The sequence below is a fragment of the Ipomoea nil genome, unplaced genomic scaffold (assembly GCF_001879475.1).
Source record: "Ipomoea nil cultivar Tokyo-kokei standard unplaced genomic scaffold, Asagao_1.1 scaffold0642, whole genome shotgun sequence".
Taxonomy (NCBI): domain Eukaryota; kingdom Viridiplantae; phylum Streptophyta; class Magnoliopsida; order Solanales; family Convolvulaceae; genus Ipomoea; species Ipomoea nil.
In genome coordinates this window covers 6,665,368-6,687,982 of record NW_017617070.1, presented here as the reverse complement: position 1 = coordinate 6,687,982, position 22,615 = coordinate 6,665,368, and the positions used below count along the sequence as shown (strand labels likewise).

Here is a 22,615-nt window from a genome sequence, read left to right as displayed (position 1 = left end):
CTTAAGGTGCTTTGTTTGTGTGCTTAATGTGCGTGGTTTGTGTACTTAAAGTGCGTCGGCCTAAAGCTTTAGGTGCGTGGTTTTCCTTCTTAAGGTGCGTGATTTGTATGCTTAAGGTGCGTTAGTGTTGAAACTTAAGGCGCGCTATTTTAAAACTTTAGGTGCGTGGTTTTCCTTCTTAAGGTGCGTTGTTTTCCTTCTTAAGGTGCGTGATTTGTATGCTTAAGGTGCGTTAGCGTTGAAACTTAAGGCACGCTATTTTAAAACTTTAGGTGCGTGGTTTGTGTTCTTAAGGTGCGTCTTTTTAAGTTAACCGCACAACCGCACGGGAAGCTATACCCGCACCTAAACCCTTTCATATATATATATATATATATATATATATATATATATATATATATATATATATATATAGAGAGAGAGAGAGAGAGAGAGAGAGAGAGGAAATTGATCAAATGAGAACGGATGTGCAAAAGAACACTAGGAACCAATCACAAGCCATCCATTTGAAAAGATCAATGAATCATATGTAATTAAAAAACATGGTGATGCCGAGCATCTTGTACTCAGATGACATGTAGTGGCTCTCCCATATTGGAGGTCATGAGATCGAGCTTTAGTGGAGGCGGTGTTGACTCTTTGTGCTTCAACAGATTGAAAAAGTATGTATGAGCACATACTACAATGTAAAATGTATTAAAAGTACAAGTAACATATGCAAATGTGCAAGTAAAATCACTTAAAAATGCAATCATTTACACTTAATAGTGTAAGTAATTTGAATTTTCACATTGGTGCACTTAATTAATGATAATGGTTTTACATTAGTGCGCACTTAATGATAACGTTTGGCGCAACTAATGATAACGTCATGTGCACTTAATATTGATGTTCAGTGTACATTATATTGTTGCACTTTTAGTATATATTACTTGCACTTAGGTACACTTTATGAAACTGTTACTTGCACTTTTAACACAGTTTTACTTGTACTTCAAAGTTTGAATTATTTATAAAAATACCACTACATTTTTTAAAAAATGTTTCTAATTTGCTAAATCTATCTAAATGGACAGCTGCGATAAACCGATGAGTTCCTATTTCTCTCTTGAACTCGAGTTCTCATTTGATCCATTCCCCCCTCCCTCCCTTCCTCTATGTATGTGTATGTGACCATATCACCATATATAGTGTAAATCTATTTTATATGGTATTAGGATTGAAAATAAATTCCACCAAACAAATTGTGGACTTTATGGGTTTTAGCCTTTGCCTTTTAGGGAGCGTTATACTGTGCATTCGTATCCACCATGCATGGTGCATACGGATGCAAAAACGACGTCGTTTTGGCATCTAATTTAAAAAAAAAAAAAAAAAATCAGAATTGCATAACTACACATCCATAATTTCACTACACATTCATAATTTCATAACTATACATCTAGAATTGCATAACTACACTTCCAGAATTGCATAACTACACATCCAGAATTGCATAACTATAATTCCAGAATTGCATAATTACACATCCATAGCTTCATAACTACACATCCAGAATTGCATAACTACACTTCCAGAATTTCATAACTAAAAAACCCAAAATGAATGAACTAAAAATGAATAACATAGTGTTGTTGCTGGGAATCGAAACTGATTTTTTTTTTTTTTTAAGTAGGGCGCGCGTTTTATGCAAAACGACGCCATTTTTGCATCCGTATGCACCATGCATGGTGCATACAGATGCACAACATAATTTGCCGCCGTTTAGGCTTTTGGAATTTGAGCCCTCATACATGACACATTTACAAAAGAGTTCTAATACATAAACTCCTAAATCTTATAATCATTATACCGTGCATCACGGCACACATAGTAATGTGCGCTCCGCATCTTCCAAAACGACGTCATTTTGTTAAGTTGTGTGGAGAGTTAACGCGACAGAGTGTATGTGTATTATGTTATACACTTATGTATATTATGGTATACAATTATGTACATTATGTTACACAATTATGTACATTATGTATACAATTATGTACATTTTTTATACAATTATGTACATTTTTTTTATACAATTATGTACATTATTTTATACAATTATGTACATCTGAAACAATGAATTTTTTTAAGAGTTAAAAGTTTATGTATTATGTTAAGAGTTTATGTGTATCATGTATTATTTTAAATTATGTGTATTATCTTTTCAAAAAAGAGTATGTGTATTCTGTTATACAATTATGTATATTTTATTATACAATTATGTATATTCTGTTATATAATTATGTACATTCTATTTTTAAGAAGTTAATAGCCGACACATATAGCGGAATTTAAAAAAAAAATACAAAACGACATCGTTTTGCACCAGGGCGCACAATGCAATGTGCGCCCTGCGCCCTGGTGCACGATATAAATTGTATAAATCTTACTCACTATTTTGTTCCATGATATAACGGGCATGAATAAACTACTTTTTTTTTTTATGTGGATCCCAATACAAATGTTTATATCAAAATTTTATGTATAAAAATAAAAGTTAGAAATAAAAAATTAGAGTACGGATAATATTTTCATTCCAAAATAACACGGAGTACTAAAGAAAGTAAAGGAAAATTCCTTATATTTAATAATTGTACATTTGTACTGTACTGAAAGATGAAAAGAAGAGTGTTTGGCTAAGCTTTAGCTTTTGTTTGACTCATTCAGTTTATCCTGATTCATTCACCTAATAGTCCGGAGTATGAGTCACCCAGTCAATATTCATTTCTCGCCCTCAATGATTTTCCCTCAACAGTTGCAATCAAGAAGAGCTGGGATGAACATTCTTTTCTGATTCTTCATCTTCAACCTCTTGTTTTCTCATCTTTTCCAGTTCAGGTGATTTTCTTTTTCTTGCTATCTCTAATCTTTACTCTTTGTTTTTTGGTTGCTTCGACCGTGGATTTTTGCATCTGGGTTACGTCTTGATTGTGGATCTGATGTGGGTTTTGGCTCATACTGTTATTGGGGCTAGTTTCATTGATTTCACCCTCTCCTTTTTTTTTTTCCAGGAATTTCATGCTTCTATGATTTGTTTTTGTTTTCTCCTTATTTTATGCTAATAGCAAATGCTGCAAGTTTCTGGAGCTGATGTGGTTGACTTAATTTTTACTCATGGGTGGTCGCTCCCTTGTATCTTTTTTGCTCTTCTAATAATTTGTATATTTCTCCTTTTTTTTTTTTTTTTTTTTTTTTTTTTGGTGCTACTAGATTACACACAGTTGCTAAGTTTCTGTATGTTCATGTCCTTAGCTCTATTTTTGGAGGTTGTTCTTCAATTTGAGAGTCAGATCTTGTAGTCTCCAGAAGACTGATTTACTTTTTTATTTTTTTTGTGTGTTTTTTTTCTAGGTTTCTGGCTCTAGTTTATTCATATTGCTTTGGAACATAACCAATTATTTCAGTGAACCCAAAGTTTAAATTTGTTGAAGTGGATTGGTGTTTAGGTGTTTTGAATGTTAACCTTTCACCTTATTATCCAGCCTACCTGTAATCTGTATTTGTTATACCTATCAACTCAATGAAGCATTTGTTTGGACATACCTTGTCTAGTATTAATTAATATATTAACTAATTGGTTGTTTGTGTTATTGATAGATTCTGGGAAGAAATTGATATTTGGATCTTTATATTGTGGGGATGGATGTCAGAATGGCTGCAGATAATGAAATGATTGGATCTAACTACTTCAGAGTGCGTTGTTCCTCTAATGGTGTCGACCATTGCTGTTAGAGCTGAGCTTCCCTTGATCTACAGCAAATGATCATTGGAACTCATCAAATCACAGAAGCAAAAAATTTCTAGATCTTTGCCTTCACAGGCTTCAAAAGCGAATCAAGAGAAGCTGAGTCCTGCTGAACAATTAGAAGAATCTTTCAAGATATCTCAAGGCCAGTTTCTATGGAACCTTTCAACAATAAAAAATTGGGACATAGTAATCAAAGTGGAACATCCGATTTGGTAATTGATAAACCTGATTCGATCATCTCTTTGGTTGACAGTGGTAAAGTGTCTACAGCTGATAGTCCTGAAGTTAATGGGATGAGGAGCTCTCAGTTAGCTCTTGGTGATCAAAAAAAGAAAACATCTGAGCCTGATAGCGCAAAGAACAGTTCAGCTTCTGCAAAAGTTAGTGATGGTACTGGCAGCCTACCAAAAACTAGTGGAAGTGCCAAAATAAGTGATCGTGTTGAATATGTTGAAAGTGGAAAAAGTAGTATATGTAGAGGAAGTGCGAGCACCAATGTGAGCGATGAAAGCACTTCTAGCAGTTTCAGTAGCAGTGTCAACAAGCCTCATAAAGCAAATGACTCGGGTTGGGAAGCCATTCAAGCTGTCCGAACAAGAGATGGGATTTTAGGTTTTAGCCATTTCAGACTGTTGAAAAGGTTGGGTTGTGGAGATATTGGGAGCGTTTACTTGGCAGAATTGAGTGGTACCAAGTGCTATTTTGCAATGAAAGTTATGGATAATGAATCTCTGGCTGGCCGGAAAAAACTTATTCGTGCTCAGACAGAACGGGAAATATTACAATCCTTGGACCATCCTTTTCTTCCAACTCTCTATACCCACTTTGAGACTGATAAGTTTTCGTGTATAGTTATGGAATTCTGCCCAGGAGGAGATCTGCACACTCTGAGGCAGAGGCAGCCAGGGAAACATTTTTCTGAACTAGCAGTCAAGTATGAGTTCTTTGCTCTATAAGCATCTCTCAATTTACTGCTAATTTCTGTGAGCGCATAATGCTTCTTATTTTACCTGTAGTTTGCAATTATAATTGTAGAACTTTCAGCACAAATTTCATATAAATCTTCTCTAGAATTTTTTTAGTGGAAACCTTGTTTTTGCTTCTTGGTGCTACAGTGTTGTGGTACTTGTTCTAATACACTGAAATGAAGGTGAGGTTTAGCAATCTACCCATTTTTTGTGAGAATAGAATTATACTCATTTGTGAACAGACATCAGGTATTGCTAACTACACTTGCCCCTGATAATCTGATTTGGTGCATAGATACCTTTAAGTTCCATGAAACAATAATGTTGATTAGTTTGTTGAATTTTGTGAATTTTGAAGCTAAAAGGGAATTAGCCATTTGGACAGCAAAAATATAAGGAGCCTATTTAGTACTTTTGTCGAAAATAGTATGACAACTGACTTGGTTAGTTACCAACCATTGTGTATTTCCATTTGCCATCTGCATAGTGTATTACACTATTATGTTTATTGGAGTTTTGCTGCTTTGGTTCGTGAACTTTTTAATGAAGTAATTACGTTTTTATTACCCAAAATATAGTGGTATTCCACTTTAAGCACCCAACTACCAATTTGGAAAAGAGTGGTACTGCAACTACTGAGAATTGGACTAAAATGGTCATCCATTGATAAAAGGACTAGTTTTTCAATTTTCATTTTTCAATAGTTTGGGAACCATTTTTATCCAACTTACAAATTGGAATTAGATCTTTTTTATTTTCTTTTAATTAAGCATCAGGGAGTAACATAATTTCTTCTTGTTGCATCCCTTATTGCTGTTTCTTTGTCACTAATGCTCAGATAGGCATTCTGATGTGCCAATGTCTCTTTATTGCTAATTTGCTATGTTCATTTTGATTTTTTTCCTTTATCATCTTAAATTTCTAGATGCTACATTAGTTTACTCTTAGTGTCAGCTTGTTTTATAATCTGCTAATTCGTAGCAATATGCTGCTGACGAGCTTTTAACCAAATTGACCACTGGTATATAATAGTTGCATAATCAATTATACTAATATGAACATCTGTATAGCTCTATAAGGAATGCTATTCTTGGAAAAACTTTTTGAAGTTCTAACGATCTGGTTTCCATTTCATTTAATCTGGTTTATGAAGCTTCCCCACATGAAAAATAAATTCGGCATTTTACCAAACCAAGAACCATGGTAGTTGGAACCTGGACAAGAATCCACTATTAAAATGTGTTTATTTAGGGAAACTGAGCCAGCAATACTGTGCTAGAATTTCCTAGAACCAAGTAAAATATTAAGACGTTTCTTTAGCTACACTAGGATGATCCTTCAACTGTTTGGTAATATGGTTCTGTGGATTGGAAAAGTAATATCTATGGCAAAATCACTTTGTGAACAAGAAAGAACAAGGTTGTTATTATTGCATTGGAAGTGTCTAATTGATTGCTTATCTTAACGGTTTATCTGCTTCTTACAGATTTTATGTAGCTGAGGTCCTTTTAGCTCTTGAGTATCTCCACATGCTAGGAATTATCTATCGTGATCTTAAACCTGAAAACGTCCTGGTGAGAGAAGATGGGCATATAATGCTCTCAGACTTTGACCTTTCACTGCGTTGTGCCGTGAGTCCAACACTTGTCAAATCTTTAGATTCAGAACCTCTCCAGAAGAGCCCTGGTTTCTGTGTCCAGCCAGCTTGCATTCAACCATCGTGTGCTGTTACCACATCATGTTTCACTCCCCGTTTCTTTTCTAGCAAGTCCAAGAAGAAGGACCGAAAATCCAAAGCTGATATTGGCACTCAGGTTACCCCTCTACCTGAACTAGTTGCAGAACCTACTAGTGCTAGGTCCATGTCATTTGTGGGGACCCATGAATACTTGGCACCTGAAATTATTAAAGGTGAAGGCCATGGTAGTGCTGTAGATTGGTGGACCTTTGGGATCTTCCTTTACGAGCTTTTGTTTGGTAAAACCCCATTTAAAGGATCTGGGAACCGAGCCACATTGTTCAATGTTGTTGGCCAGCCTCTTAGATTTCCAGAATCACCAGTTGTCAGCTTTGCAGCTAGGGATCTTATAAGGGGCCTGCTCATTAAAGAACCACAGCATAGATTGGCTTACAAAAGAGGAGCAACTGAAATAAAACAGCACCCTTTCTTTGAAGGAGTGAATTGGGCATTGATACGCTGTGCTTCCCCTCCTGAGATCCCAAAGCCAGTTGAATTTGAGCGTATTCCACCTCCAGCAGCATCAACTAGTGAAAAGACTGCTCTTACTGCGGTGCCTCCTAATCAAAAAAATTCTAATAATTACCTTGAGTTTGATTTCTTTTAGTAAATATTACTAGTATAACTGAGATTCAAGGAGAACATACTTGTATACATTCTGAGAAATTTTGGATTTCTAGTGGACTGAATGGCAGATTCCTCGGCAAAATCTTATTGGAGGAACAAAGTATGCTTTGTTTTTGCTGCATGTAACATGCAACTGTTTACCTTCAGTCTCCTGCCTGTATGACAATTATGTCTTAGAAGATACGAGGGTGGTGCTATCCAAGTCACAAATCTCAAGTTGAAGAAATACATTTTTATGGGTTGGAACTTTCTGATCAGTGTTTGGCTTATGTAGGGTAATGTAAGGATTGTAAATCTTGAAGAAATCCCATTTGGCTCCCACAAGCAATTAAATCATTGCTGAATGTATAGTTTGTTACGTTACGTTACTACAGAATTGCTCTTTGATCAAAGGTTTAGCAGAACCAAGTTTGGTTGTGCTCCAGACTTTCTAATGTTGGTGTATTTCCTGAGATTTGAAGCAGTGATATTACTTTCTTGTTCAGAAATTGCATTTAGCTGTTTCTCTTAGGTATTCTTTCCCTATACTTTTTCTGTTTCCTGAAAATTGCGCTATGATATGAAATTACTGCTGCTTTTCACTTTTCATAGATATCATATATGCTTTGATTATTCAGTCAGATATGCAAAATGTGTAAGAATTCAATGTTTGCTTACATTTGAATTGGCAGCTTTTCATTTGTATTAAAAAGAAAAAGAAACAAGTACTTTGTAGATATCCTGCACCAGGTGATGGGGGTAATATTTTTGTTGGTTGATGCTCTTGATGTAACTCTAGCTGGATCTGATCACTGGAATACCTTTGCTTTGAAACAGCTGCACCCAACCGACTCACTTTGCGTTGTCTGGTTTTGATGGTGTCTCGGGCCGTGGGCAGATCTTGGACTGGGTCCCGGAGAAGGAGAAGGCGATGGCGACTCGAGCTGATCGGTTGCCACTTCCTTGCCTTCGCATATGATCTTTACTTGGCAAAACTCGGGTGCGTTCTGTAGTATCTGATCAGCTGTGCAGCTACCTCTCTTTGACCTCATCCTTCTAAACTCAATAGTTAGAACTTAGAAGGAATGGAATGGAATGAGAAAACAAATGTGTGTGTGTGTGTGTGTGTGGGTGGGGGGGGGGGGGGGGGGGGGGAGGGGTTTTAGCAGTATAGTGTACCTTAGATTTGGTTTAGAAATGCCCAGAACTAGTTTTTGGATGTTGCAAATGGGAATGAGGTCCAGTATTGCCTTTGCTTCTGTATCACTTTCAACAAGTATGGTCTCCACTTTCACCTGTTTTGTATTTGTGCAAATGCTTCTCAGTTCTCAAATCAAAACCCCACTCTTCTTGCATTCTTCTTACATTACATTTATTTCTCTTCTCCTTTTGATTTTTCTTCTAAATATGACTTTTGATTGGTACACACATTATTATTCATTTTAAACACAACTTACACTAGAATTTTAAGACCACCTATTTATGAGAACTATTGGCATTGGGAATTCAGGTATATGTATGTTTAAAGATTTAATACTCAATTTAGTCATCTCGATAATAGTGACTTTTTTCAATTTAGTCCTAAATGCTTGTGTGCTTAATTGGGTCTTAGATTTCGACAATTTTACCTAATTGAGTCCTCGACTGTTAGAATCAATGATTAAATTGAGTAAAACCACTATAATCAATGACTAAATTGGGTAAAATCACTATAGTTGACCAAAATGTCCTTGTATTTAATATAATTTAAACGGTTGTATTAACGAATAACCAAAAATGATCATGCCACAATAATACTAGGATCAAAAGGGAACGTTTTGAAAAAAAAAAAAAAAGGACGAAAAATGAATCAACACCTATAAATCTATGACAAAAATGAAATTAACTCTATTAATATTAATACATATATACATAATATTAACGAATAACGATATTAAAATAAAATACTTTTTTTTTTTATAGAAAATATAATCCTAAACGAAACAAAGTAATATTGATTTTAACCAAATACCAACTGACTAAATTTCCAATATAATATGTTAAAAATTATGTATTATGTTTTTCTTTTTCTTTGAAAAGTGAAAATCAAAACCAAAATTATTATTAACTTGAAGAAAAAAGTAGAGAGAGAATACAATCAGAAAAGAATAAATTTCAAAAACGAGAGTCCGACTAAGAGTCTGTAACCCTAGTTAGTGCATGAACCAACAGGTTCACTGATCTCTTAATTACATGACAAAAATTAAAAGTTCAAAATTAACCATAATATTAAAGCAATGACTGGTAATATATTTTGCATTTAATTATGTATTATTTAACCTTGTGTCACCCTATCATCCTAAAAGTAATAATAAGGTATTGTATGTACCTGGGAAGCAGAGCAGACATCAAGAAATTTGTGTAGGAATTGGCTTCTCTTGCTTCTTTCTTGTGCCATGTGGTTCTCTTTCTGCTCAGGATTCACTTGGCTCATTGGAATCATCCCCACTATCATCAAACATCAAATTTCATTCATCATTAAAAATTGGATGTAATTAGTTTTACATGTTCAATTTTTGCCTTAAATTTGACTTTCATGTATTAATCCATAATAATCTTACTCTTATTATGCTTTGCTCAACATTTTGGATTATTATTCTGGCATCAATGGCAAATTATACCATTGAATAGTGTTAACCTTACATTGAGGACCCTAGTCTAAAGTAACATTCAGATTACGTATCTGCATTTAACATATTATGTGTCTGCAGTTAACAGATTATGTGCTTGTAAATAAATTGAAGGCACATAATGTGTTATCTACATGCATAATAGGTAGTTGTTAGCATATTATGTGCTTACAATTAACATATTATGTGCTTGTAATTAACAAATTTTGTGCTTTCAATTTATTTATATACACATAATTTATAGTTGAAGGCACACAATATGTTAACTGTAAACACATAATTTTTAAACCCGAGTTCACAACACAAAGTGGAACCTAGGGTGTGTTTGGTTCATGAGTTTACACACTAGGAATGAGAATCAAAATCATAATTAGTGTTTGGTTGACAAATTTTTAAAACACAATGCAACTATGTGATTTGGTTACCCCTTCAATTAAAAACTCCATCACCTAATTTAAAAAGGTATCATCACATCTTATTGGTAATATGATTTTTAAGTTTGGATTAGTGCTTTTAGATTTTTGTTTTGATTTTTTTTTTGTTCATATTGGTGCTTTAGATGTCATTATATTAGAATTAATTGCCTTGATTTTTTGTTTTTTATATTTTTGAAACCTTTATTTCCATTATAGGGTCATACATAACCATACATCAATATTGGTAATCATTCTAATTTCATCCTACTACCAAACATGCAAAATACTTTCATAAAAACCTATACCATTACCAAGTATTTGATTCCCATTCTAATTCTAATTCTAATTCTAATTCTAATTCTAATTCTCATGTGCTAACCAAACACAATCCTAGTTTATTATATAACAATTGGACATCAATACCTAATTGTCAATGTTTAAATATTTTGGGAGTAAAATATTTGGTGAATTGGACCAAGGCATGTTGATACCAAAAGTCCAAAATACCTAATAGTACTCAAACAAACTAAAATTGACTAATAAACTAACCATGTTATCAAACAGAGCCTAAGTATTTTAATTGTTTAAACTATACATCTCCTATTTTTGACCAATATGTCACATTTACTGATAGTCAAACTTATAATTATCAAGTTAACAATTTGACTACCTTAGTTGAAATTGCACTTTCTATTCATCGCTTAAACTTAGGGTCCGTTTGAAAATCCGAAAAATGACTTCTGAAAAATGTTTTTCAGATTTCAATGTTTAGATGCAATATGAAAATTCAGTCGACGAAAGATATTTTTTGTTGATTGAGAAAAATGTAGGCATTTTGACGAAAAATGACTTCTGCCAATCATCAAAACAAGGTTTCTGTCGATTTCCAGCGAAAACCACGACTGTTGTTTTTTGTTTTTTGTTTTTTTTTTTGATAAATAATAATATTGTTTTTAATATTATTATAAATATTTATATATTTTAAATAAAATATTTAATTATACAATTCTATCCATTTTCTAAAAAATGAACCAAACATACTAAAATAATTTTTCAAAATATAGTCAAACACAAGAAAAGAAAATATATTTTAAAAAATAATTTATTTTTCAAAAATTATTTTCCTACTTTTCAAATTAATCCTTAATAGTAGAAGTAGATAGGAGAATTAATTATTTCAAAAAAAAGATAGGAGAATTAATTTGTGACAGAGAGAAGGGCGGTCCGAGTTTGACTTGGGGATAAGCCCTGCCCCACGGAAGCAAAATACGCGGTCCAAACACGCCATCTGAATTACAAACCTCTGCCGGCGAAGATGATAACATTCTTAATTACAATTTTTTATATTTTAATTTGCAATCATTCTAAAAAGTCAATGTAATAACTACAAGAAAACACCCAAGTTAACCTGTGTAGTTAGTGTGTCCTTGTCCTTCTCTCTAGTTTCTTCCGTATTCTTCTTCTTTTTTTTTTTTTTTTTTGTTTTTTTTTCTTTTTAATAATTAATATTATTTGGTTTTAAAAAATAAATTTTATTATAATTTTTTTTTATTTTAACAAAAGAATTAATTATATAAAATGGTTAATTATACAATTCTATCTCATTTTTCAGAAAATGAACCAAACACACAAAGACTGTTTTCTGCTGTGCTGCCAAACACAAGAAAGAAAAATATTTTCTGGAAAATGACTCATTTTCCAAAAGTCATTTTCCTGCTTTACAAACGGACCCTAAATAATATCACAATTTTATATATAAATATTACAATTTTCATTATAAGTAATAATTTATTTATTTTAAATCAGTATTAAATTTGTTGTAATAAGCATTATAGTTTTTAGGAATAAGGGTCAAATAGGCCATCAAACTGTACAGGATAATGCAATTAGGCCACTGAATTTAAAAAACCAACAATTAGGTTCCTAAACTAACCAATTTCAAACAATTATTCCAATTTGAAGGTTTCCAACAGGTCAACAAGTCATCTTCCCAAATTAATTATTTTTTTAAAAATAAATTTTAAAAACTAATTATTTTTAAATTAAATTTAAAAAAAAAAAAAGGACTCCGGCCGAAGGGCCGAAGACGACCGTCTCCGACCGGTTTCTTTGTCTTTGGCCAGAGAGACGAAGAAACCGGCAGGAATCCTTTTTTTAAAATTTAATTTAAAAATAATTAATTTAGAAGGATGACCTGTTGGAAACCTTCAAATTGAAAGAATTGTTTGGAATTGGTTAGTTTAGAGACCTATTTGTTAGTTTTTTAAGTTCAGTGGCCTACTGAACTATAGTGTGCAGTTCGATGGCCTATATGACCCTTATTTCTAGTTTTTATCATAAATAACAAACAGTTATCATAGATTCGATCGGTCTCGCGGATTAAGATATATGAGAGTGTGTGACTCAATTTTTTTTCCTTCTTTAAACATTGTGTGCGCAATGAAACGAGGACAATTAAACTTGTTTTTATTCAAACTTTTATACTAATTAATTATTGATATTTGCAAAAATAAAAATTAAAATGAGAAGAAAAGTCAAAAGAGCTTACATGGAGATGGGATGTGCTTGGTTTCCGGGAAGATATTAACGAGGAAGACCAGAAAAGACGACGGCGGATGAGTGACGGCGTGTTTCAGTGCCCAACGCAGCGCATCCATGCTCGACTCCTCACACCCCTTAGTAGCATTCCCCACCGCCACGTACACGGCAGCGCCACCGTCGTGATCGCCGCCGCCGGAGAACTCGCTGCTCCTCCTCTCCGTTTCAATCTCCTCTCTAATGCCATCCAAATTGGTAACTCCCCCATGACCGTATCTGGAAGGGCTCTCCTCTTCTATCTCACAGCTCATTGCGCGCTCTATATATAAACGATATGTACCGTACTCAGTTCTACCTTAAATTTGTAATGCTACGATTAAATTAATTATTAGATATTTTGATAACATCTAAGCGAATTGAAGATCGTCGTTTGACTTTTTCTTTTCTTGGGGACAAATGTTGGAAAAATTAATAAATATTGGCTTATTATTTTATATATTAATTTAAGTGGGGTCCACCCTTTTGATTTGGGTATGATTAAAATATATTTCTGACTCTTTTACTTGAATTAGGATGATGAATTTTATATATTATACACTCAAAGTGTCCTTATTGAGTTGGAAAAATGGAGTTTGGCAAATCTTTTAAGTGTCATTTGTCTAATATTAAAAAATATACGAGTCTGCACTAAAATAAATACAACTCAATCTTTAAGGAGTTTGAATTGTATAGTATAACGAGCCTCCCTTATTGAAATACAATGATCAAGGAGTGCCATAAAAGTTCTTATGATTCACGTTGTCACATGTTAGGTTTTTTTTTTTTTTTTTTTTTTACAAGTTGGCACATGAATGTTTTTATTATAAACCTAATCTGTTTTTGTTCTGATGTGGTAAAAAGTTGAAATCACTACATACTAACATGGTTAAAGATGTTAAGACATTTGAACGCACTACAGAATTGCATTATAGTCACATATTTGGTGTTTATCAACTTTAAGATATCAAAAAGGCTTTTTGAAATTCAAACAGAAGATAATACCAAATATATATATATATATATATATATATATATATATATATATATATATATATATATATATATATATTAGTTGTCTAAATCTAAAAACATTAATGGTGTTGCAATAATGGGTACACAAGAGCATAGATTGCAATTTAGTCACCAGTAAATCAAATTCCATAAACATAAGATGAGTTGAAGAGGACAATAGAAGGGATTCTAATACACCAATAATACAACTCATCTTATTTGGAATTTTTATAACTACTTCAACGTAACACATTCCAGTTACGTTGTGTATTAAACTCAATGCGTCCCCTTATAAAATTTCTTTTCCTTGTGGTTATTTTTATTTTGATGATGAAAATGAGGAGTTAAAGTGATCTGTGATGAGTGTTTTTCTTCCAAGGCATTATATTGTTGCTCATATTCTTGATACTTCATTTTGTGCCATACTTGATGGGTGCTTTATTAGTAAATGAATTACTGATCTAGTTTCTTAGTGTCCAAGATATTCCTTGCACATTCCATTTATTTGGCTTTCATAGGGACAAATCATGTGCATCATTGCTAAGTGCCACTACTTGTTCTTCATACTCTTGTATTCATTGTTATATAGCGCTAAGCTTTTGGATGAAAGAATTGACAATACTTACTTTTGGTTTTCTTTTCATATCGTATAAGTTACGCAACCATTCACTTCCACAAAGTAGCATTTGAACAATTTCAGTCCCCAAAGATGCTTGATATGTATTAATAATCATGCCACAAATACTAAATGTTGACTGTGAAGCAACCTTTATGATTGGAATTGATAAGATTCCACATACCATTTTAGATAATACTCTAAACTTAAAGTTCGTTGACTTCCACCAATCCAATGCATTAAACTCAGTAGAGTCTCCTTCACAAATATATACACCTTCCTGTAAATAAGTATCGATCTATTTCAGACTTCACATGTTGAAAAGTATCAACATTTTTCACAAAATTCTCAAATTTTGATCTCTCAGTTTCAACAGCCAGTCCCTTCTCTTTCCAAACAGGAGTATCACCATGCATTGTCACTTTGTCAGAAGTATTTCTATCTTAGAAATCATTTTTCATTTATTGGTTTGAAGTTGTTGCATGTTTATCCAAATATATCTTGTATAAGTATAACTCATATAAAGCTTCACGAACAATAGCAATTTGTCAAGTAGCTTCATGTTTATAATAAATGGTTGGAAAAGCAAATTCAATAAATGTTATCTTATTCCTAGGATCTAAAAACAGCAATAGATCGAAAGCAATAGATCGCTACTACCCCAATATTTGTCAAACTTTTGCTGCATTCTTTGGGCCATGTTTTTCATCCAAGGTTCTACACTTTCATACTTTAGACATATAATTTCTTTGATGCTATATAGTTCAGGAACGAACACATTTGTTGTTGGATATTCATGAACCTATTGATGGGGTGTGGACCCCGGGCCCAAAAGCCAGGGAAAGAGAAAGGAAACCCAAGGAAGTAAGAAGGAGCCCAAAAAAGCCCAAGGAATAAAGAGCGGCTCAGGGAAAGGAAGAGGCCAGGCCCAAAAAAAGGAAAGCCCGGGAGAGGCATGGACCGAGTTGAGAAGTCGGCCGGACCCCGAGGTCGGAGCGAGGACTCGGTCGGCGCAAGGAGCAAAGAGCCGTTGGAAGCATTTAAGAGGGCGTTAAAGAGCCCAGTCAAAGAGCCGTTGGGAGGCCCAGTAAAGGCAGCCCAACGGCCCTTAAGAATAACTAGTAATTAACCGGCCAATTAAGGCCTTAAATGTATGTTTTAAAGTCCAATTCAAGGGAGACCTACTATAAAAAAGACCCCTCCGAAGTTGTAAAGGGAGGCGAGTCCATGCCAAGAGAATAGAGATTACATTCATTAAAAATTGTTCATTCCCTTCTATTTTTGAAAGGTGAATCCACCAACTAAGGTTGTGTTGGACCTCCCTGGGCCCAAAAACCCTAAAACTAACACTGGCGCCGTCTATGGGGTTCGTAACGAAAGGTTACGACCGTTCTTGAGCATCGAGAGGAGAATTGGAGACAAAGCGAAGAGACGAGCAAGCAGGAAAAGGGAGTCTTACGAAATGTCTGAAAAACGAAGCCGTGCCTCCAATCGTAACGGCGAGCCAGAAGCCGACCTGAGAGATCAGTTGAACCAGTGGAATTCGCAGAGTCAGGGAAATGACTCAGCGCCTCGGAACCGACCTCCGACGATGATACCTCTCACTCCCGAGCAAATCCAGGCCATTGCTCGTGCGGTCGCGGCGGAGACCCGGGAAAGAAGAGAGTCGTCGGTCTCCCGACCGCCGAATATACAGCCGCACAATCAACAACTATCCCAGAGGTTAGATAGAGGCGGGCGAGAGAATCGAAGAGCAGAGGAACTGCCAGCACGGTCGGTTCATTCGAGACTAGGCCCGAATATAACGCGTCGATCGGCGAGAGAACGGCTGGGAGGAGGAGAACCCAGTCGCGTGAGGGCGGGCCAACAAAATCGAGAGGCCGTCCGGGAGAGAACTCATACCAGATGAACTCGGACTCGGGCACGACAGACCGAGGGACCCATTTGCAATGAGGAGCGGCAGGTCGAGTCACAAGTCGGGGAAAGCACCGAATCCATGGGGAACCACACCAGGAACGCTGGCGAAGTGGCTCACCTGGCTCAAGAGTTACGCAATTTGAAGGAGCAAGTGGAAGGCAAAACCAAGTCCCCGGGTCGGACAGTACTCACCGCCTTGCCCTTCTCGGCCGAAATCATGGCGTACAAAATACCCGGCGACTTCAAGTTCCCAGAACAAGATACTTTCGATGGATCTGGGTACCCACGCGAGCATCTTCTGAGCTATCAGGCAAAAATGCAAGTCTTGGGGGTCAGAGATCCTGTCATGTGTCGCGCTTTCCTGCTGACACTGAAGGGGTCGGCGCAAAGATGGCTCGTGGCCTTACCCACAGGCTCGATCCGCAGCTTCGAGGAGTTGGCCGACCGCTTCATGAGTCACTACGCCGCCAATATCAAACCTCAAAAGGATCTAACGCATCTTGGGGACATCCATCAGGAAGAGAGCGAATCCCTCAAAGCATACCTAGCTCGGTGGCAAAAGGAAATCCAATCTATCGAGGAGGTGGAAGATCAAACAGCACTTACCATCTTTATCGAGTCACTTCGGTCTGGGCAACTACATCGTGACCTGCGGGACAACCGGCCGGCTACCTACGCGGAGGCCATTCACATGGCCAACAAGCGAGCCAACACGGAGCAAGCAATGAGGTACAAACGACAACGTGAAGTCGGAGGAGCCTCTGGCGGAAAGCGAACTAGAGCAGAGGTAAAAGAAAGGCGCCTGGACCCGTCCAGGTGACAAGAGGTTCGACGTGTGTACGACAGAGCCAGCGCTCAGCCTTACCGACCGACTCCTCAACATCCGGTGCATGAAGTACAGGTGGTTACGCCACCTCCGCCTCCTCCGACCGATGAGCACATGGCAAATGTAGATCCGGGTAAGACATCCAAGTATTTTCGATATCACAAGTCATACACTCACAATACAGAAGAGTGCTATTACCTGAAAAAGATCATGGAAGGGATCATTCAGCAAGGGACACCGCCTCCCAATCAATGGCAAAGAAGATCTACGTCTCAGGCCAAGGAATACGGCGACCCTTCAGAGACGACTGAGGTAAACCACGGCAAGCAACCGGTGTCCGAAAAGGGCGAGGCCCAATGGAGGCAGAAGCCGGTTATCAATATGATAGTCGGTGGACCTGAAGGAGGCGACTCCGCTAATACTAGAAAAGCCTGGGCTCGGCAATTGTACGTAGGGACAGTATACGGGCGTGAGGGTGGCTCGAAGAAAGCGTGCCGAGAACCTATAGTTTTCACGGATAAGGATTTGCCGACTGGTGAGACGCCACACCGCGACGCCCTGGTAATCGTGATAGATGTAAGCGGGGTGATCGTCCGACGGATCCTGGTAGACACAGGGAGTAGTGTTAATATCCTGTATCTCGAAACCTTCACCAAGATGGGGCTGGCACGAGAACGGTTGATCCCAGTGAAGACGCCGTTGACAGGCTTTACGGGGGACTCTATAAAGGCTGAAGGGTCCATCACTCTGCCAGTCGAGGTCAGCAGTTACCCCAGCGTACAGAAGTTGGATATGAAATTCATCGTAGTCGACTTGGCATGCTCTCACAACGCAATCCTCGGCCGACCCGGTCTGGAGGACTTAGGAGCGCTAATCTCCATCGAACACATGTGTATGAAATTTCGCACACCAAATAGAGTGGGCACGGTACGTTGCGATCAAAGGGTCGACCGCGATTGCTATCTGCAAGCCTGTCGAGGTATGGGCAAGCGAGAAATGCGAGTTCATGAGATCACTGAGCGGCCGCCAAAGAAGGCAATGCCGCCTCGCCCCGAGCCGGTCGTGGAATTGGAAGAGGTGGAGATAGTTTAATTATATTCAAAAACAAATAGTTTAATTATATACCAATCATATATGATAATTATATAATATAAATAAATTTAACTAAATAATAATTTACCTGAGATAATTTTGGTAACTTCATTGAAATGCACCAATAAAGAGAAAATTTCTTCAAACTCTTTGCCAATCATCATCAGAAGGTAAACATTTATAATTTGGATCTTGAATTTGATACCAAGGGAATAATTGTTTGAAATCCAAACCACAAGGCAACATAGCAAATGTTGCATTCCACCTAGTGCAACAATATAAAATCAACTTCTTGCTAGGCTCCTGAAGTTGTTTGCAAATCTCATTAAAACTATGCAATCGTTGAGGTGAGACACAAACAGCGTGTTTGGTTCATTGAATAGGTCGGGAATAGAATACCATTCCCGGGAATGAGCTATTCCCTTTGTAGGGGGAATGGCCATTCCTAGGGGACCCCTGGTATTAGCTATTCTCAAGTATTTGGGAATAGCTTTTGTACTTTAATACCGAAAATACCCTTTTTGTATTTTGTATATATATATATATATATATATATATATATACATATATATATATATGTATATATATATATATACATATATATATATATGTATATATATATATATATATATATATACATATATGTATATATATATATATATATATATACATATATATATATACATATATGTATATATATATATATATATATATATATATATATATATATACATATATACATATATATACATATATATATATATATATATATATATATATATATATATACATATATATATATATATACATATATATACATATATATATATATATATATATATATATATATATATATATCACCACCAGCGCCACCGCCATCGCCATCACCACCACCACCACCACCACTGCCACCGCCACCACTACCACCGCCATCGCCACCGCCACCTCTACCACCACCACCACCACTATCATCGCCGCCACCACCACTACCACCACCGCCACCATCCTCGCCGCCACCACCACATATTTTTATAAGGGTAATTATGTCTATAATTGTTTGTCCATCAATGTGGGCAAATATTGAGATGTCAAAAGGTTCTTATTAAGAAGCTTTAACTTTGTCTTCTTAGCTCCTTACCCTACGTCTACATGGAGAACGCTCTCGAGAAACTTACGAATCAACGCTCGTCAGAAGATCAAGATCATTGAGTATTACAGCGGCGTTTTTCTTCGAAAAATCGGTGACAAGATCGGACGACCGGTGCGGGTAGACCATGCAACGAGCCATGCATCCAGAGGAAGCTTCGCCCGGATCTGCGTGGAGGTGGACATAACGAAACCTTTGCTGTCGAAGTTCATGCTGGAAGGGCGGCGCCGGTTCATCGCATACGAAGGCCTCCATCTGGTGTGTTTTCAATGCGGGATGTACGGCCACAATGCTGAGGCTTGTCCAACCATGAAGAGCACTGGAGCATCCATCGAATCTGAACAAAGCCGTGCTCTAGTGGAAAAGGCAGCGGCTACCAAGGCCACTGAGGTTGTTGATACAGCGCTGAAACCCTACGGGTCATGGATGGTGGTCACGAAGCCGGAGAGGAGACGCCAACAACGATCGGACCAAAGCAGGCAACGCAAGGATGGACCTCCGGGGAGTCACAGTCAATCTCGTTACAAGCCGTTGGGGAATTTACGGGAAGATGATAGCTTGGATGGGGAGGCAGCAGAGGAATCGACGGATGCTGATGGTGGAAGGCCAACAGATAAGGCCGGAGAACAAGATGGAGGCCGTAACACAATTGTTGCCAGAACCCAACGCAGAGCTAATGTGGTGGTCAATGAGAAGCAGATAGAGAATCAGAAAGAGACCAGACAAACGAGGGAGGCCAAGGGGAAGGAAAAAGTAGCAGGAACGCAAGCTGGCCAGAAGGAAAGACCTCGCCGAGGGACTGGGGATTAGGAAAATCCACGATGTTAACATGGCCTTCATGGTGAAGCTTCGTTAGCGCATGCCAATGGAACCGGAAAGTATTTGGGTCAAAGTGTTGAAGAACAAATATGAACCGATAGAAGATGGCAGACGTGGAGCAACGGGAAGGTGTGTTTCAAACGCATGGAAAGGCATTCAATGTGCTTCCCATATCCTGGACAGTGGCATCCGGAGAGTTATACGAAATGGCCAGAGTACGAAGTTCTGGTTAGACGTTTGGGCGAAAGACCAGAGGCTTTATAATTACAGATGCAAACACATTCCGTTAACCGAGCTTTATGCGTGCGTGGCGGATTACTGGGAAGAAGGAAGTGGGTGGAATTGGGAGTTACTTGACGAGGCCCTCCCAGTTGAATGGAAAGCAAGGATTAATGCCTTTGTTGTTTTAGAGGATGAAGCATAGAAGGATACTTGGGGATGACGCAGAGAGCTTAATGGATCCTTCTCAATTAAATTAGCCTACGTAGCCATTCAGGACGAGCTGCCAGGGAGGGCTGATTTTGATTGGAAGAGCATATGGAGAATTAAGATCCCAAACAAATGCTCCACTTTATGTGGCTAGTTAAACATGGCAAAGTGATGTCTAATGAGGAACGCTTTAAGAGGCACTTTACTACTGATAAATCTTGTTCTGTTTGTGCAGGTACAACGGAGAGTTTGCTCCATATCTTTCGGGATTGCCCACAGATGGAGGGGGTTTGGGAGTCGCTTCTCCCTGTAGCGACAGTTCTCGTCCTCAAAGCTAAAACCTGTGATGATTGGCTGGTTACAAACTTGAGGGCAAACGGCAAACTGGGCTTCCCGGAAGGGTGGCAGGCAACTTTCGGAATTGCCCTATGGTGGAGCTGGAGATGGCGCAATGCGAGAGTCTTCAAGGGCAAGTCGGCGGACTTGGCTTTTCATCGGCAATGGATACGAGATCAACGTGATGAGGTGAGGGCGGCCTTCAAGAATAGGTGGTCACCAGCGGCAGCTCGAGTAAGCTTGGGCGAAATAACATCTGTGTGGGAGAAACCGCGCATGGGATGGCTTAAGCTTAACGTTGATGGGTGCAGTAAAGGCAATGCCAGGAAGGCAGGCTGTGGGGGTGTCCTCCGCGATAGCCAGGGGCTTTGGCAAAGAGGATTCTCACACAATATTGGTTCGTGCTCGGCGGAAGAAGCTGAAGCGTGGGCTGTCTTGGAGGGGCTTCGCATGGCAGCGGCGCATGGGACTCGGAGGTTGATCATTGAAAGCGACTCGATTGGGGTAATTCGAGCTCTTCAGATGGACGACCAGGAAGTGGGGAGAGCTCATAACGTGGTGCGGGCTTGCATGTCTGAGTGCAGCAAGTTTGAGGAGATTGAGTATAGTCATGTCTTTCGCGAACAGAACAGACTGGCGGATTGGCTAGCTGCTTCCGCCCCTGAGCATAACTTAGGAAACCGGAGTTTGGTTTATCCTCCAAATCCCGTTCAGGCTTTGCTGTGGGAAGATAAGAATGGCGCACGCATACAGCGGGGGTGCTTCTGTTTAGCTATCCACCCGGGTTTCTTACCCTCTTTATTTTCCAAAAAAAAAAAGGTAATTATGTCTTTTAAAACATATATCATTTCTATTCCTTAAACTAACCAAACACTGTAATATAATTCCTAAAGTCTATTCCTTCCGCGAACCAAACAATAGAATACAATTCCTATTTTATTCATTGTCTATTCCATTCCTTATGGAATAACATTCCTATTACCTCAAAATTTATTCCATGAACCAAATGTGTTGTAATATACTTGATACTATCTTAGAAAAACCATCTTGCACAAGAATGTCTAATATGTGTGCAGAAAATGAACATGAAACAACTTACCATCAAGTGGCAAAGTTGTATGAAAAGAAAAAGATTCATGCACCAACCTCATAGTTGAATCATCATAGAGGGTATTATTGTAACACCCCCAATTTTTAAAACAAAAATATAAAAAATAGACAACATTTTTTATTTAAAAAACAGAATTGAAATGCGGAAGCGAATTAAAACTTTAAAACAAAAAGGGTTGTTATGCCACGCTTGGCCAACCATCTAAACCCAAACGCACAGGCTACAAGGTTCTATCTACAAATCCAATTACAAAGCATCTATACGACAGCTCAAGATCTAATCTAAATCATTATACCATGAACAACTCGCCACAAGATCCACATCTCAACTAGGCACAAGATCCAGATCTTGATAACATATTTTGAAACATTAGCAAAAGAATGCTAAGTAAATACCATTCCAATACGTAAGACTACATACATATACTTTTGTATTCGAAATAGGTTTTGAGACTGACATATAGAATATATAGCAACGTAACCAACTCAACAAAGGTTTTCAAAAGATTCAATTACGTAGGAATACTAGGTTCAATACCAAATCAAGAGAT

General features: G+C 37.5%; 2 protein-coding genes and 2 long non-coding RNA genes across 4 annotated transcripts; 3 read left to right on the top strand and 1 right to left on the bottom strand.

The window, feature by feature from the left end:
• Positions 1-2,700: 2,700 nt before the first annotated feature.
• On the top strand, positions 2,701-7,608 carry LOC109174575 (serine/threonine-protein kinase D6PKL2-like). Its single transcript, XM_019323799.1, has 3 exons — positions 2,701-2,877; positions 3,637-4,721; positions 6,242-7,608. Exons 2-3 carry the CDS (start codon positions 3,940-3,942, stop codon positions 7,098-7,100), a joined length of 1,641 nt encoding a protein of 546 aa, XP_019179344.1. The 5' UTR covers positions 2,701-2,877; positions 3,637-3,939; the 3' UTR covers positions 7,101-7,608.
• A 94-nt stretch (positions 7,609-7,702) lies between these two features.
• Positions 7,703-13,159, bottom strand: LOC109174576 (putative U-box domain-containing protein 50). Its single transcript, XM_019323800.1, has 4 exons — positions 12,733-13,159; positions 9,468-9,586; positions 8,279-8,394; positions 7,703-8,155 (listed from the first exon to the last, which is right to left on the bottom strand). The coding sequence occupies exons 1-4, from the start codon at positions 13,031-13,033 to the stop codon at positions 7,909-7,911; spliced, it is 783 nt and encodes a 260-aa protein (XP_019179345.1). The 5' UTR covers positions 13,034-13,159; the 3' UTR covers positions 7,703-7,908.
• On the top strand, positions 8,118-8,454 carry LOC109174577. Its single transcript, XR_002053115.1, has 2 exons — positions 8,118-8,212; positions 8,257-8,454. It is a non-coding gene; the product is annotated as an uncharacterized LOC109174577 (long non-coding RNA).
• On the top strand, positions 10,727-22,288 carry LOC109174579. The gene is made up of 3 exons (XR_002053116.1): positions 10,727-10,736; positions 21,552-21,556; positions 22,198-22,288. It is a non-coding gene; the product is annotated as an uncharacterized LOC109174579 (long non-coding RNA).
• The last annotated feature ends 327 nt before the right edge of the window (positions 22,289-22,615 follow it).